Raw genomic sequence first — 16,105 nt, forward strand, 5'->3', positions numbered from 1 at the left:
GGCTAATTATATCATAGTGTTGAACAGGTGCATTTTTCCCTCCACGTACTGTATAAACTGTTTTATTTGTCATAACAGACTAAACATTATATCACCTGTGTCTCAACACTTGTCTCATAAATGGCATTTATAGCATCTGGGAGCTGAAGGAAAAATGACAGAGTGTCTGTTTGTCTCCACATCAAACAGACCACAGTTCAAGTCCACAATGACCACGCTGCCTCTGTTACTAAAACAAGGGGAGGGTTTTAACTGCGCCACAAGTGCAGCAGATTTAGCGTACCAACCACATGAAGGATGGTATGGATTAATATGAGCATAAATTATTTCCATGTACCACCCAGAGAGTTATATTCAGTCCTGTTGGGAGGGGGTGAGGGGTCCAATACTGATTTATAACATGTGGTCAAAAATATTAAGCCATTAAATATTTAAATAAAGTCTGAAGTTACACATATGAATCATGGTTCATCTGAAATGAGACCATGATGATACAGACTTTTATACAATGTATGTACATCATATAAGAACTAAACTTGAACCCATTTAGTACTTTTTCAGTGATCTGTTGGGAACTGCTCCTTCTCCTATGTAACAACCTTGTAGTACCACATTATGTAATAACAATGCAATATGTAACAATGTAATAATTTTTCACCTCATTTTATAATAACTCTGCATTTTGTAATAAAATTCTTAACGCATTTTGTAACTAGAAGCACTCGGAGAGCGCAGACCTCCGCCAAGGCTGATCAGTGCCCCCCCCCCCCCCCCCCCCCCCCCGTGGGCCCCCCCACCCCCGATCACCACCAAAATGTAATCATGTGTTCCTTATCCCATTTCCAACAAACCCTGAAAATTTCATCCAAATCTGTCCAGAACTTTTTGAGTTATGTTGCACAGTAACGATCAGTGCCCCCCCCCCCCCCCCCCCATCACCAAAAAAATTTAATCATTTCTATGATATGAAAAAACTAAAACTATGCATTTAGAAAAAAACATCAAAACTAATAAAAACTAGCAAACCTGCTCTAAAAACTAATTAAAACTAACTGAATTAGAGAAAAAAAAAACCCATCAAAACTAAATAAAACTAAACTATAATGAAAAATCCAAAACTATTATAACCTTGGTCTACTGTCTGAAAATATATATGTAAACATGTGCTGCTGAAAATCTATCTTGAGATTTACATTTTATATAATAACTAGAAGCACTCAGAGAGCACAGACCTCCGCCAAGGCTGATCAGTGGCCCCCCCCGTGGGCCCCCCCACCCCCGATCACCACCAAAATTTAATCATTTCTTCCTTATCCCATTTCCAACAAACCCTGAAAATTTCATCCAAATCTTTCCTTAACTTTTTGAGTTATGTTGCACACTAACGGACAGACAAACAAACAGACAGACAAACAAACAAACAAACAAACCCTGGCAAAAACATAACCTCCTTGGCGGAGGTAATAAACTTTGACTTTGACTAACTTATTACATATTGTGTCTGCCAAATTTCAGTGCACCAGTAAATTTCTTGTCAGTAATACTTAATTCGTGCAGCTTTTGTCTCTAACTTGCAAACACATGTTCCATTATAATGAATACAGTTACATTTGATTTAGGTTTGACCAATGAAACATCCTACTGGTTTTTTAAAATTAATTCTAATTAAGCTGGAATCCTTAATGTTGTTCTGGTGGTATAATGGTTTTTCCAGTCAAGGCATCAAATTTGATGGTGTATTACATAATGCACCAAATTATTACATTTTCCTACAAAAAAAAAAAGTGCTATACCCGCATTTTGTAATAACTGTTGCAATATGTAATAAGTAAGTACAAAATTCAGCAACGTTTATTACAAAATGCATTCAAGAATTTTATTACAAAATGCGGCATGTTATTACATAATAAGGTGAAAAATGATTACATTATTACATATTGCACTGTTACTACATACAGGGTGGGGAAGCAAAATTTACAATATTTTGAGGCAGGGATTGAAAGACAATGTATGACCAATTAGTTTATTGAAAGTCATGAGAATTTATTTGCCACAAGAAAATTTACATCATAGAAAATGTTTTTATTCTATGTGTCCTCCTTCTTTCTCAATAACTGCCTTCACACGCTTCCTGAAACTTGCGCAAGTGTTCCTCAAATATTCGGGTGACAACTTCTCCCATTCTTCTTTAATAGTATCTTCCAGACTTTCTCGTAATAGTTTTGCTCATAGTCATTCTCTTCTTTCCATTATAAACAGTCTTTATGGACACTCCAACTATTTTTGAAATCTCCTTTGGTGTGACGAGTGCATTCAGGAAATCACACACTCTTAGACGTTTGCTTTCCTGATTACTCATATGGGCAAAAGTTTCTGAAAAGGTATGGATAATAGTGTTAGGTATGATTATGACATCAATATATGTTTGGTTTCAAAACAATTGACGTAGTGCCTGCTGAGAAAAAACAACTAAATGTTCATTGTAAATTTTGCTTCCCCACCCTGTAATGTGGTGTTACAAACCTGTAAAAACAAGGGGTGTTCAAATTAAGCATTTTGTCATTTGTTTGAGCATTACATGACTACATTATTTCATCAACTAGTACTTTTTCTTGCTACTGTACACAATAATGGTACTTCTTTACCATATTTACTATGACTGGACAGTATTTTTCTGATCTTAGACTATATTTATATTGATATGAATTGTTTTATTGTTTGTAAGCTTCCAAAGGACTACAAATGCAATTTAGCAGTTATGCTAACTCTGGCATATTTACCGTTGCGAAAAAAAAAATATATTAGACCTTCAAAAGTCATCAAAAACAATGGTTATGCAATCAAGTACTAACTCCTGTGTGTATCTTGTGACTAAAACAGACAGAAAAGAAAACATGGAATGCATAAAAGCACTGTTTTTGTCAGTACAATGCCACAGATATTGATTTAAGAACTGAAGTGATTTTGGTTATTATCAAGAAAACCATGGAAAATAGATAGATATCAGCTCTGAAATTAAACTCTTATGACCTATTTTTGTTGTTATTGTTATATTCGTCCAAACAAATGTACCTTTGGTTTTACCAGGCATTAAAATGAACAAGAAACTGAAGAAAGCAAGGGTGGTCTAATAATTTTTTTCCGTGACTGTATATTGGAATTAGTACTGTATTCATAAATGTGCAATGTCCCTTCCAAATAAACAGATTAATAAAAATCATTCTATTTTCAGAGTGGAACTAGAAAACCGTGCGATTTTTTCCCACTGAACTGCTCATAAACTACTTCAAAACCTACTCAATTCCTCAGTGGTAACAAGAACCACTTTGTGTTTTGGTGGGATCAGATTGGATATGCCACCATCTTCCTGAAACAGAACACAAATGACTCAAACCATTAGTTAAACGGAAAACTCTTCTTTGAATGTCCCAGCAGATAATGAGGCTTTGTGCAGTGCATGGTGTTTGGTTTTTCTGTCGATGTGGAGCAGCAGCGTCTGACCTCACATCCATTAGGACTTAATCATGCGGACTAATGAACCTAAATGGTGTCACCACAAAAAACTGCTCAACGTGTTGAGGCTCGGCAGAATAGTTTTGTTTTACTAGTAGAAGAATGAGTCATATTTAACTGAAAAAGGCTTCACTTAACATGAACATTTCTCTTATATTCATTCAAACTCTGGAAGCAAATAGGACAAACATGATAGAAAAAAAACACAGGAGAAGCTCAGTTATTGTTAAAAACATCAGTAACACCAGACGAACTGAACTCTCTCCATCTCTTCTTCAATCATACAGTTACCAGAGGACGCATCATGATTTTATCTGCATGTTTATTTCATTGATTTCATGTTCTATTTTAACTGTTTGACATTGTGTTTTGTTAGTGTTTTATCAGTTCCTGTGTAAAATGCTTTGTACTTTAGTTGAAAAGTAATTTATAAACATGTGGTGTCAGGCACAACAAACTCCGCCCCTTGCACGTATTGTAGCTTATTTTGGCATCGATCCAGCTGATGTCATCATGTCTACGCATGTGGTGATGTCAGCATATCAATTGCTTCTATATATGTGCCAAGTTTGAAGTAAATTGACACCAAATTGATGTTTTTATAGACATTTGAAATTTTGCCCATTATAAGTAAATCGGAGGAAAAAAAAAAAAAAAAGAGTAAAAAAATTCTTAAGAGATTTGAACTTTGACCTACTTTTCCCAAAAATGTAACTACATCTGCCAATCTATAAAGCCAGTTTGATATGAATTCACCCAATAGTTTTTTCTGCTACAGACGATTGAAATTTCACCCTTTATGAATAAATGGGGGGAAAAGATTTAAAAATTCATACAAAAATTGGAACTTTGACCTACTTCTCCCAAAATGTGATCAGATCTATTCTAGGTCACTGGCAATCTATAAACCCAATTTGGTATGAATTCAACCAATAGTTTTGCTGATAGGGTGTTAACAAAGACACAAATAAACTGAGCCAAAAACAACACCCCTTGCCTCCACTTAATCATAAAGATTATCATTAAATTCTGATTACATGATTTATTTCAGGTTCACTGTAGAACAAAAAAGTTTTCATTTGTCCGTTTGTTCAACTGAGGTTATTTTTGTTGTCCAAAGTAAACTGTAGTACAGAGATTATCTTGTTTTTTTCACACACACACACACACACACACACACACACACACACACACACATATATAAAAAAAAACTTTAGGGGAAAAAGTGTTAGTACCATTTCACTTAGGTACATTTATGAGAGTAAAAGGATAATTTTTCTATCTCATGCATTGTTTAAAAATGTATGATTTTTTTTTGTAGTATGTACCATGTATTATGTGATTTTAGGTGAGTTATTTTATTGTATGTTCTCATTTGTGTAGTTAGATTTGGTGCTATTGTTTTTATTTGCAGCAAAACTTTGGAGTTTGTGTTAGATTAAAAAAAAATAATAAAAAAATCAAATAATGAATTATACAATTGTTCCGTACCTGTGACTGAACTCAACATTTCTTTCTGCACTATAACTGGATCTATTTATTAATTATTCAGATGTTTTCGGACTTAGATTTGCTAATATTTTTTGAGTACTTTGTATTTATGTTGGTTTTATGTATTTGCCTTTTCACTGCCACCATTATCTCAGTTTCATTAACTATTAAGCCTGGAACATGTTTTTATGCAAGACATTATACTGCATGAATAATTAATTAGGCAAATACAGCCAAAAAACACAAATAAGAATCCTGTAAAAGCAGCAGATCAAACATGGAATCACATCTGAAGATTTTGTTATAACATCCCATTATGACACATACTGGTAGAGTCAAAATAACCAGTAACGCAGAGGCTTACAGTATTGTTTTTAAGTGTTTATTTAAAGGTTTTCCCACAACGCACCCCCTCCCTGTGTGAAAGCCTAGTCTGAAAGGAGGAGGATACAGGCCACTATAGTGCCACATCAGCACATTTACTAACAAGGCTACTGGTTTAGTCACAACACCTCCACCCCCCTCTGGTATAGTACGCTCTGCCCGCTGATAACACACTAGCATAGTGAGGGCTGGTTCAGAAACAACCCCAACGAGGATGAGACGGGGCTCAGGTTAGAGCCGGTGACTTCAATTAATGAGTAGAAAAAAGCAGGCAGATTTTACTAAAAGATCAAGTTCCACCGAGAATAAAAATGGGGCAGATGATGGTGAGAGACTAAGAGAAAACAGCTGAATGCAAAGTATTGTCTCTTGTCCCTCGATGTGGCCGTTGATCTGCAAGGCGTGCTTCGATGATGTCACTTAAGTTGAATGATGAGGCTCGCGATGAACCTCGAGGTTTTTCGGCGTGGTCGTTGTCCTTCTCCAATCAATCCCGTCTTCGCCTTCCACACAAAAACGGATGGACTGAAACGGAGAAAATAAAATTTAAAAATACGACCAATGTCACTGTATCTCATCAGCATGTTCTATCAAGAATCTATGAGTTGAATTTGTGAGGTTGTCAGGTTCTGTTCTATGTTTGAGTCCTGTGGTCTTGATACAGGAGATCAATCTCCCAATAGAAGTGGGTGGTACTTTCACTGGAGGAGAACTCTAAATAAATCAAAGTCCATACACAACTTCCTATCAGTGCTCAATAGTAACTATATTGATATCTCTAACCATTTCCATGTTATTAACCATCAAATTATGATCTGTTGTAAGTAAAGGCAAATTTTTAATAGCTCAAAAAATTCATTAAAAAAAATACAATTTCTCAAAACTGTGACCAAACTTTGCAGACATTGTCTCAAGGAAGATGCATATAAAAATGTAAATGAATCCAGCCAGACGTTTCATCAGAGATGATGTTTGAAGAAATTGCTAACGCAGACACAGCACCTTCACAATAGCTCATGGCCTATCGGATGGTGAGATAAAAACCCATGAGTTTATGAGTTCTGTCACTTTTTAGGATGTTTACATGAACTCCTCTTCCATCGCAGGAACTTTTATCATATATGGGGATTCTGAGAAACCTTAGTGCATTTCCACAGAAATTACCCGAAAAAGCAAATAAAAAAAAAACTTTCCCTCAACAAAGTTTCTAGCAGGAAGTCGGACTTATCAGATTCCCCAGAATTCTTGGGGGTGGGGCTGTGTGCTGAAGAATACTGACTGGTGAAACACACTTGCAGAGTTCCACACTTCTGTTCACCCTCCATATTTAATCCAGTGTTGTTTGCGTCTTTTCTGTGCAGATCAGATGGTTTTATTTGCGAGGTAGTAAAAACATGAGGAGCAACAGAACGACTTGAGCATCCATCATGGTGTTTAGTATCGTAAAAATGATGATGCAGGATTGTCCGTCATCATTTATGGCTTTAATGTGCTCGTTTGGCCTTAGCTTCTTCTTAGCGCCACCTAGCTTTGTTCGTTTTGTTTTTTACCACTCTGCAAAATGCCAACAGACTGATTTCAAGAAATTTTCACAAACTTTGAGGTGCAATGGAAGCGCAAACCACACAGATTACAGACTTAAATAAAAATTCCTGGAAATATTACTGGAACAGGAGCTGTAGAAAGTAAAAAGAGGTTTCATAAAACTGTCGTCAATGTTACCTGCGTAGGGGACTACAGATCTCCAAGGGGAATGATTTCTTCGTTGATAAAAAACTCAATGGTCTCCTCCTCCCAGTCGTCAACGTTGCTGTCCAGTTCATCGGTGTCCACTCCTGGAAAACAGGGAAAAAAGGAAATATAAAAAAGTTCAGAATACACTAACAAAATACGACTGAATTTACGTACAAGTTTATCTTTAGGAATCGGAAACTTATCACTCAAGTTAAAATTATGATGAAATTGCACCATAAAGAATGTAAGAAGTGAAATTATCATCAATCCTATTGGAAATGACATAAACAATCTGAACAAAAGTGACTGAAATAACAGCAATATTATGTAAAATCTGAGGCATCTTGAATCTACAGTCACTACCCACACTGTTCTGTTCCTGCCTAGTTTCACACATGACCTACAGTGTGAATGTCTGAAGAAACACAAACAAAACCAACACTAATCTAAATTGTCTGCTACAGATAAGGGCAATAAATAAATCAAATTACTATGCACCAACCCATACAGTATTTACACACTTTTGAGTTTAATAACTTGTTTGATTTTAGAGCTGCACAGATAATGTGTAAGGCACAAAATGATTTATTTCCAGATAAAAGGTTTTTTAAGGTTAGAGTCATGACCTGAGAGGAACAAGGGCAGAACCAGGGGACAAACTGCAGGACCAGTGGACAATATAGATGTATATTTGTTCAGCTAGTCGAACTGAGGATGTGTGATTCAATTTACACACTTAAAAATTATTACAAAATATAAAAATCATGCATCACAATATGTTTTTTTAGATAAAATGCTGGGAAATTGTTTTTGTTTCTATTAGTGATTTTTTTTTTTTTTTCGATACATAACTTGCTAACAATTAATGAATCTGCGCAGAGAAAGACTATATTTATTTTTGGCCAGCTTTAACCTGAAGAACTGCTGCTTTTACAAATAAAAACAGGTTGGTGTAATAAACTAAAGCTTCAGCTACACCTTTTCAGTCAATATTGTCTTGTTTTATCACAAAATGTAGTTCTTGATGTTAATTACTGTTTCTATTAATTCTGGACAATTTCCAATAGAGACTGAAGTAAATGAACCAAACCAAACTGAAAGAAATGCAAGTCATTCTGGAAGGATTGTATACATAATCCAAGTGAATTTTAAGATCAAAAAAGCAGCGTGATGACAAACCTCCTCTGAGCTCGAGGCGGATGCTCTTCTGTTCCTGGTAGATCTGCTGCGCTGTTTCCCTGTAGCGGCGATATTCCTCCATCATGGCCCGACGTTTGTCCACAAGCTCCTACTCACACACAGACAGACACACAACGAAGTTTCTGCTGGTCAATACACTGTTTATATAATTCTACTGAGTACTTATCTAAAATCCCATAACAATAATTGAATAAGCCTGCATCCATGCCAATGCAGATATATTTTATACGCAAACACTTCCCCATTCTGTTAAAGAAAATGTTCACATGACCTTCATTTTACTAAATATTTCTGCAGAAAAAAAAAAAAAAAAAAGACAAGCTTGTCTGACCATTAGGATGTGATAAAATCTATGTCAGGAATTATCAAAGAACATTCTGAGTATGTTTAGCGAGCTTATTTTCCTGTTTGAGAAAAATATTGTGGTCAGTTAACAATCTGCACCTGTATTTCTGTGTTTAACCAAAGGTGGTAGGTCTAAACAAAAAGAAAAATCTAACTTATTTCTGCGGACAGATGAGACAGAGATGCTGCTTAGTATCATGTCGCAAAACAAAGCAATTAAAGCAAATTCTAGTGACACAAAAAAGTAATATTATTACTTCACAGAGTCTCTGTTGTGCATATCGATTCACATAACCTGGAGCTTTGAAAAACATGTATATTTCAAAAACTCTCTATTTGAGTAACTTTCATGTGAATGAGGCACTAAAACCTGGCAGAAAATGATTTGCAAAATATCTGTGCTGACATGGACACTTCACTTCTGATACAACAACTAAGATCATCCAGAATGATGGAGCGCTCTCATATATTACTGTACGGTTAAAAAAGTACTTGACTAAACATTCTTATCAAAATGAATTACAAGCAGGTTCAGATTCATGTATGAACAGTCTGGAGGAGGTAAAAACATGAAAAGGGGTCTAACCTTGGATGCCTTGGACTGGCTCAGACGATCCTTCTGCTCAAAGATCTTAGAGTATTTCTTAAGATCCTTCTTGATCATCTACAAGAGACAAACATTTACTGTTACACAGAGAAAAAGCACCAATGATTAATCTCAAAAAAGGATTTTAATATTATTTTTCAGGGTCTCTGCAGGTTTTAGCAAGACTTTATAAGCTTTTTATAAAAACAGAGTGAATGCAGGTTAAGTGTTGAGGAGGTTCTGCAGGAGCTGCTACAGCTCTTGGTATGAATACAGAACACTGTTGGCTGATGTTTCCTTTAGGCTTTTTACTGTGGTTTTAAGCTTTTCTGGTTTGCCATGTGACTGTGGTGTGTTTTTTTTGAATAAGGTAGAGCTGCATCAAATTCCCAATTTTCAACCAAGTCCTACTGGCGCATTCCAAAGTGCTGGGAGGTAGAATATATCCCACCTGGAGTTAACTACATCCCACCTCAAAGCATTCCAGACAATCCATGTTAAACATAAACAACAAATATGGAGGACTGCAGATCTAAGCTCCTATTTGCTTTCTTACTGAAGAGGCATTTTGACTGTCAGCACTGCAGTGTTATCATACACGCAAACGAGATGGAACAGGTGAAATGACAAATGAGCCAAATATACATTGCTAAGTTTTTTTTCCATTGTGAACTTGCACACTGTGCGCTGCCATTGTTGTGTTGACGTCACCTTGAGGTCAGGGTAGTTTGATCTGGCCCCACTTTGCAACTAGGACGACCGGCTTCAACAGGCGTTCCAATGCATTTTACCTGATTGGATGTTGCAAACTTCCCGCCTCTCAGCACTTTGGATCGCACCATAAATGCACTGTTCAGGAGCCATATTCCATTGAACTGGCATCAAACCAGTGCAACATAAAGTAACAAAAACAGTAAAAAAAATTTTTTACACATTACTTCTACAAGCAGCTATTTTTGTTTTACATGCGACACTAGCCCACACACCACACTGCAACATAATGGTGGGTGTTTTCTGATAAATCGTGACTTGGCTGCACAGTTTGTAGTAGTGCTTAATGTTTCCATGTTGGTTTTGTACTTTTCTTAAATTAACTTCTGTATTTATCGCAATTCAGGGCCTAAATTTACAATATTAGATTTTAGATGTTTCCAGACCTGCATTAACCCTGCACCTGGTGCATGAATGTTGATAATGCGAGCCTCAGATCAAAGTTAGAATCATGAGCTGTGACACAGCTCTCATACGAGGTGTCAGAAAACTTATGTTTGTCTTCACTGGCTCCACAAACACACAGTATCTGAGTGGAGATAACACGTTACCTTGATCTGATCTGTGCTGAGAAGGGTGGGAGGTCTGGGTCTCCAGAGCAGCTGGCAGAAGCGGTCTTTGTTGTTCTTCTGAAGAAGACGCCCCTGGAACGTCCACAGCCAGTACGCATTGTCCACCTGCACACAAATGTAAATGACAGAACAGCGTGTGTTCAGTAAACTGGCCCATGGTCATGGTCGCTGGTGTCACAAAGGAACAAGTACCTTGTGGCTCCACCATGACACAGAGGTGACAACATAGCGTCCGGTCGGGTCCCACTCCACATCAGAGGCCATGTAGTGCTCTGCTATGTTCATCATGGTGCAGTCTGATGTGTCCACGAAGGCAAGAGCTCCGTTCATACTGAAAAAGCAGAGAAAAACAGATTTATCTCCCGCACAAGACGCAAAGTTCAGAAACTTAAACAGCAGGAGCCTCAGATAAGCATTAGAATCAGGAGCTTAGCTCTCATACGAGGTGTCAGAAAAAAAAAAATTGTCATCAGTGGCTTCTTGTATCTGTTGAACACACACAGAAATAAAACTGACCTCCTGAGTCCAGCCAACACCATGAACTGTCCCTGTGGGCTCCAGAAGATGCTGTTGGCCTGCTGCTTGTCAAACATCTCTGTAAGAGACAAAGTGTGTGTGTTCAGTGAGGGTGCACATGAAATGTGATGAGGATGTGTCAAAATTAACACAAGTCTGTCTGATAAACTTACTTATGAGTTCAATCTTGCCGTTGTTTTTGACATGATAGAAGGAGGCATTGATTCTGGGAGACTCTCCATGCAGAACAGCAAACTTACTGCCATTGGGCTCCCACGCAAATGCGATAATGCTATCTGCAAGAGCAAAAACCCAGGGTTACAGCTTAAGCTTACATCTAATTAATTTGTTTTCCATGAAATTTCCACGTTTTCAATAATGTAAACAGAGGAGAAAAATAACATCAAAGACCTCTCTAGCTAAATCCCATTTGCAATTTTAAGACCAGAAACATTACTTTATGACATTTTAATGCCTGTTCAGGCCTTACTGATTAGATGAATGAATATAAGGCATTTTTAGCGTGTTTGCTCACCCTTCATTTCCACCACGTCAACAGGAACCTGCTTCTCCCTCATGCGGAAGATTTCGAAGTTGGTGACCACACCCTGAAAAACACAAAAAACTCTATTTTATGGTTTGATCTCCATCTGTCAAGTCTGTCATTTCCTTTGTGACTCTTTTTGTGTTTACCTGTGTCCCTTTAGGAGTCCTGTCCACTTTCACGCACAGATAATCTCCGTTCCTCTGCCAGTGCAGTTTGCAGTCAACAACGTTGAAAAGATTGCGGACCCGAATCTCCTGACGGGAAGGCAACTGCATCAGAGTCACTCTGGCCGGGATGTCTTTGTCCTCAGGTACCCAGAATGCAATGATGTTGTCCCCGGGAGACCATGAGAAGTCCCTGTGGAAACAAACAAACTTCTGTTCAAATCTACATGCAGAATACTTCCACAGCACAAACAAAACTGGACAAAATGACCAGCAAAATGTTTATCAGAGACTCTTACTTGATTCCACTGATCTTGAGACTCTTCTTGTCGAGCAGGCCCATTGACTGAAAGGAGCAGAAGCACGTCTTTAATTTACCAGCACATGTTTACATCCAGTTATACAGATGTGTATTTGGGTTGGTCTACTTACTGGAGTCTCATAGATGCTCAGCGTGTCTTGGGTCATTCTGGCAAAGAACTTTCCATCGTGGCTCCATCTGAAAACACATTAGTAACCATTTAAAAATCACCACAGGAGTGGGAAAAAAGTATAATTTGGTAACATGACAGTATTAACAATGGAATCTTAATAGCAGGGGCAGACGTGTATAATGCACTGACTTGAAAATGGGCCAATGTGCTGAGCTCTCGCAGTGGAAGCCTCTCTTCTTCTGTCCTGTAAGAATGTCCCAGATGATGATGGCCTGTGGGTCCTCCTTAGTGTCCATCAGTGGACTGAAGGTCACAACATACCTGCAAGACATCACAAGCAACATTCAGCCTCAGACAGGAAATACATTACACTATCAATCGTTAAGGAGACCTGTCTGGTTTGTTTGCAATTCAAGTCTGACAATCATATGATAAATAATTTCCATTAGTGAAAAATTATGAATGAGATGCTGTGTACTTCATTCTAATTGGTCAATGGCAGTATTGCTATGGAGTAAGTATTAATGATAAACTCGGGAGTGATCTGATATCGGGATTAAATTTGTCACTATTGCGTGATAAATCCCTTCACGGTGATCAGGGTGCTTTGTTTTAGGGTTCTGCATCACCTACATGGGGTTTACTTCCCTATAATAACCGCCTGACCAAGCAGTGCCGTTTACCTCTCACACGGTGAAAAGTCGATGAGAGAAACTCCCTGATGGCTGAACCTCTGAATCTGTTTGAACTTCTCGCCACCCCATAATGCAATGCCTCGCTGGTGAAAGGTAGCCAGGTAGGTGCCTTTAGGAGACCAGCGCACATACGTTTCTGTCCAACGCTGAATTGAACCAGACAGCAAAAAAATATTAGATAGTTACACTAAACAAAACCCCCATTCGTTTTTGTTTAAAGTAGAATCATGTACTTACTGCTCTTTCTTCAGCTGTGATAGGCTCTTTAGCATCGTTGGAGAAAATGGCCGTCCTCTCTCCAGCCTCGTAAATCACACTGTACTGATCACGACAGTCCGGGTCCTCAATCCAGTGGCGCATATTACCCTAAACAACCAGACATAAACAAAAAGGATTTTAACATTTAAGTTTATAATATGTGACGATTTTATGAGTAATAAAGTGTGATGGTAAAACATCCATTTACAAAACTGATGGTGTAAAATTTGTCTTTTTATTAAGTTATAGTATTTAAAAAAAAAAAAAGATTACTAGTATGTAAAGACACTCACAAAGTCTTTGAAAGGCTGCTTCTCTGGAGTTTCCCACTCATCGCTGATGGTCATGTACCTGGAAGATGAAAAGAAAACAAAATTAATCCACATGCCTAAAACCTTTCTGTAATCTCATTTGCTGCATTTATTATTAGATGTTGCACACTCACTTGTCAAAATCGGTGAAGAGGTTCACTCTAAATGTATGCTGCTTGTCGAGTTTGTACCCATCTGCATTCTTCACTGCCTCCAGAGCCTGAGTGGGAGCAGCATACTCCAGGAAGATGTACCTACAGGAGTAATAAAGCTTCAGTTACACAAGCCTGACTACCATATGCAGCAAAAAAAAACAAAAACAAAACACAAATACACATGAGTATAAAACAACAAGGTCGCACCCTTTGGTCATGCCATCAGCCTCTGGGTAGAACTCAGTGGTGATCTTGCCAAACTTGGAGAAAATCTTGTGTATGACGTTCTTAAGCTTCTCCAAGCGCTCTGGGCCGACCTGGGGGACATTGTCCACCACCACCACCGAGTCTATGCCATCAGCCTCCTGAGGCTTCTCTCTCAGGATGTCCAAAAGGAGCTCTGCAAAAACAAAAACACACACAAAAAATAAACAAACCAGAAAGTATAATGGTAACATCACTTTCACTTTGGTCTGTATTCACTGGTGCTTCTGTATTTTCATTTACAATCCCCATAGACAAAGAAATGCAAACTACTTCTAATGCAATTCATTCATTTGATCAAGTTTTCATACACACTTTCATCTCAGCGTGCAGATACCATTTCTATACAATGCAACAAATACTCACAAGTATTACTCTGGTTTAAAAGTATTAACCATAAGTTTTTCTATTTCACATTCTCAAAGCCAAAATAAGCATGCCAACAACCTTCCAAATATTGTTTAGCTTTCTTCAGAGGTTTTAGAGGAGCTGATTAAACCTTAGTACTGCACTTCAGGTGCTCTTAAACTGGAGTGAAATATCTAGAGATGCTTTTGAATAATTAGTTAATCCTTACAGGTACTAATTCTACTAATACCATACTGACATCCAGTTCAGCACAGCGAGGTTACAGGCCACAATATGAACCAAAAGTTAATGCTTAATACCTGTAGGAAATATGTTTTAATGCAGAGTAGTTGTATTACAACAAAGTGTTTTCAAACTGGCAACTGAGTACAAGTATGACTTATCGTACTGATGGTTTTATAAATACCTCTAGTTTGTTTTGGACATAACTACTGCGAATAAAGAAAACATTAACTTGGAGTCAAATTATCAAACTAGTGGATCATTTGTTCATGTTTTACTTTCAGGACAGAAGTGATGGGTGTTTTTCCAGTCCTAGGCAAGAATTAACACTCCACTAAGGTGCAAACCAGCTTAACAGATTTACATGTAAATTGTTAGTGACAGCAGTGGTTTCGACCCAAAAGAATCAATCAAATTGTATTTGTATAGTGCCAAATCATACCAAAAGTTATCTCATGACACTTTGCATATAGAGTTGGTCGAAACCAGACTCTTAGACCAATTTACAGAGACATAACAGAATCCTCCAGGAGCAAACACTTGGTGACAGTGGAAGGAAAAACTTCCTTTTAACAGGCAGAAACCTGGAGCAGACCTTGACTCCTGGAGGATGGTCATCTGCCTTGACCAGTTGGGGTTAAAGGAAGAGAAAGAGAGAGCGATTGGGGGAGAAGGGGGAAGTAGAGGGAGACACAAGGATGTAGAGCAAACTGAACAAGAACTATTAAAAACTAACAGCTGGTATCAATATAATTAACAATAGTCACAACAAATGTCCACAACTGTTAATACTACTACAAATACAGGTATTAACAGCGGATATACATCTACTGCAACTGTTAGAACAAAGAATAGAAAAAGTAAAGATCCAGAGTCAAAGAACTGATTCCTACATGCGTTTCACCTCGGCCATTCCATTAAAATTTGCCAAGTAACGGCGACAAGGCCATAATACGACTGTGTGTGGTGTCTGAATGAGGTTTCACTGGGCGTGAAAAATGACTACGATTACATCTGTCCGCGTTCGCCAACACTCGCAAGACAGTTCAGGATAATATTAATGCATCTTTTATTTTTTGGAAATACAGTGTAAAACGTGGACAATAATAACTGAAAGCTATTTACTCAATTCCAGGAGGCAAAGAGTGAGGCTAACTTGCTAGCTAGTAGCATCTGTAGCTATAGGCCAGAAAGCCGGCGTTTTTCCTGCCGCCTCTTACCATCATCTTCGATGTCATCCACGAAGTCCTCCGGGTCGCTGAAGGAAGGCTCTTCCTCTTCATACTCGGGGTCGTCCACCATATCCACTGTGTCTTGCATTTAACAGGAATAGAATTTAGGTATCTCGCTTAAACAGACTAAAACCCCAATAATAGAGAGGCTGGTGGACCTGGGCCGGTGCGGCACCATGTGCGATTACGTGAAAATGGACGATGTGACGGAAACGCAAAACCGGAACTTGCTCTCAGGCAGCAGGGGGCGCTGCATCAGATCTATGAGGCATATGGGCCGATCGTATTGCATTACACGGGTGGAGGTTCACCCTATCCATGATTGTTGAGATCGGCGGTTGG

General features: G+C 38.1%; 1 protein-coding gene and 2 non-coding genes across 3 annotated transcripts; all 3 read right to left on the reverse strand.

The window, feature by feature from the left end:
• Positions 1–5,370: 5,370 nt before the first annotated feature.
• On the reverse strand, positions 5,371–15,973 carry eif3ba (eukaryotic translation initiation factor 3, subunit Ba). Its single transcript, XM_030133768.1, has 19 exons — positions 15,752–15,973; positions 13,884–14,076; positions 13,656–13,775; positions 13,504–13,561; positions 13,190–13,318; positions 12,941–13,098; positions 12,447–12,578; positions 12,256–12,322; positions 12,123–12,169; positions 11,806–12,016; positions 11,648–11,720; positions 11,286–11,408; positions 11,113–11,191; positions 10,789–10,927; positions 10,576–10,701; positions 9,254–9,331; positions 8,302–8,410; positions 7,111–7,223; positions 5,371–5,913 (listed from the first exon to the last, which is right to left on the reverse strand). Exons 1-18 carry the CDS (start codon positions 15,849–15,851, stop codon positions 7,123–7,125), a joined length of 2,043 nt encoding a protein of 680 aa, XP_029989628.1. The 5' UTR covers positions 15,852–15,973; the 3' UTR covers positions 5,371–5,913; positions 7,111–7,122.
• Positions 10,452–10,536, reverse strand: LOC115430166 (small nucleolar RNA SNORD60). Its single transcript, XR_003936891.1, has one exon. It is a non-coding gene; the product is annotated as a small nucleolar RNA SNORD60 (small nucleolar RNA).
• On the reverse strand, positions 10,996–11,074 carry LOC115430175 (small nucleolar RNA SNORD60). Its single transcript, XR_003936894.1, has one exon. It is a non-coding gene; the product is annotated as a small nucleolar RNA SNORD60 (small nucleolar RNA).
• Positions 15,974–16,105: the final 132 nt, after the last annotated feature.

This window comes from Sphaeramia orbicularis, chromosome 1 (assembly GCF_902148855.1).
Source record: "Sphaeramia orbicularis chromosome 1, fSphaOr1.1, whole genome shotgun sequence".
In the NCBI taxonomy this organism is placed as follows: domain Eukaryota; kingdom Metazoa; phylum Chordata; class Actinopteri; order Kurtiformes; family Apogonidae; genus Sphaeramia; species Sphaeramia orbicularis.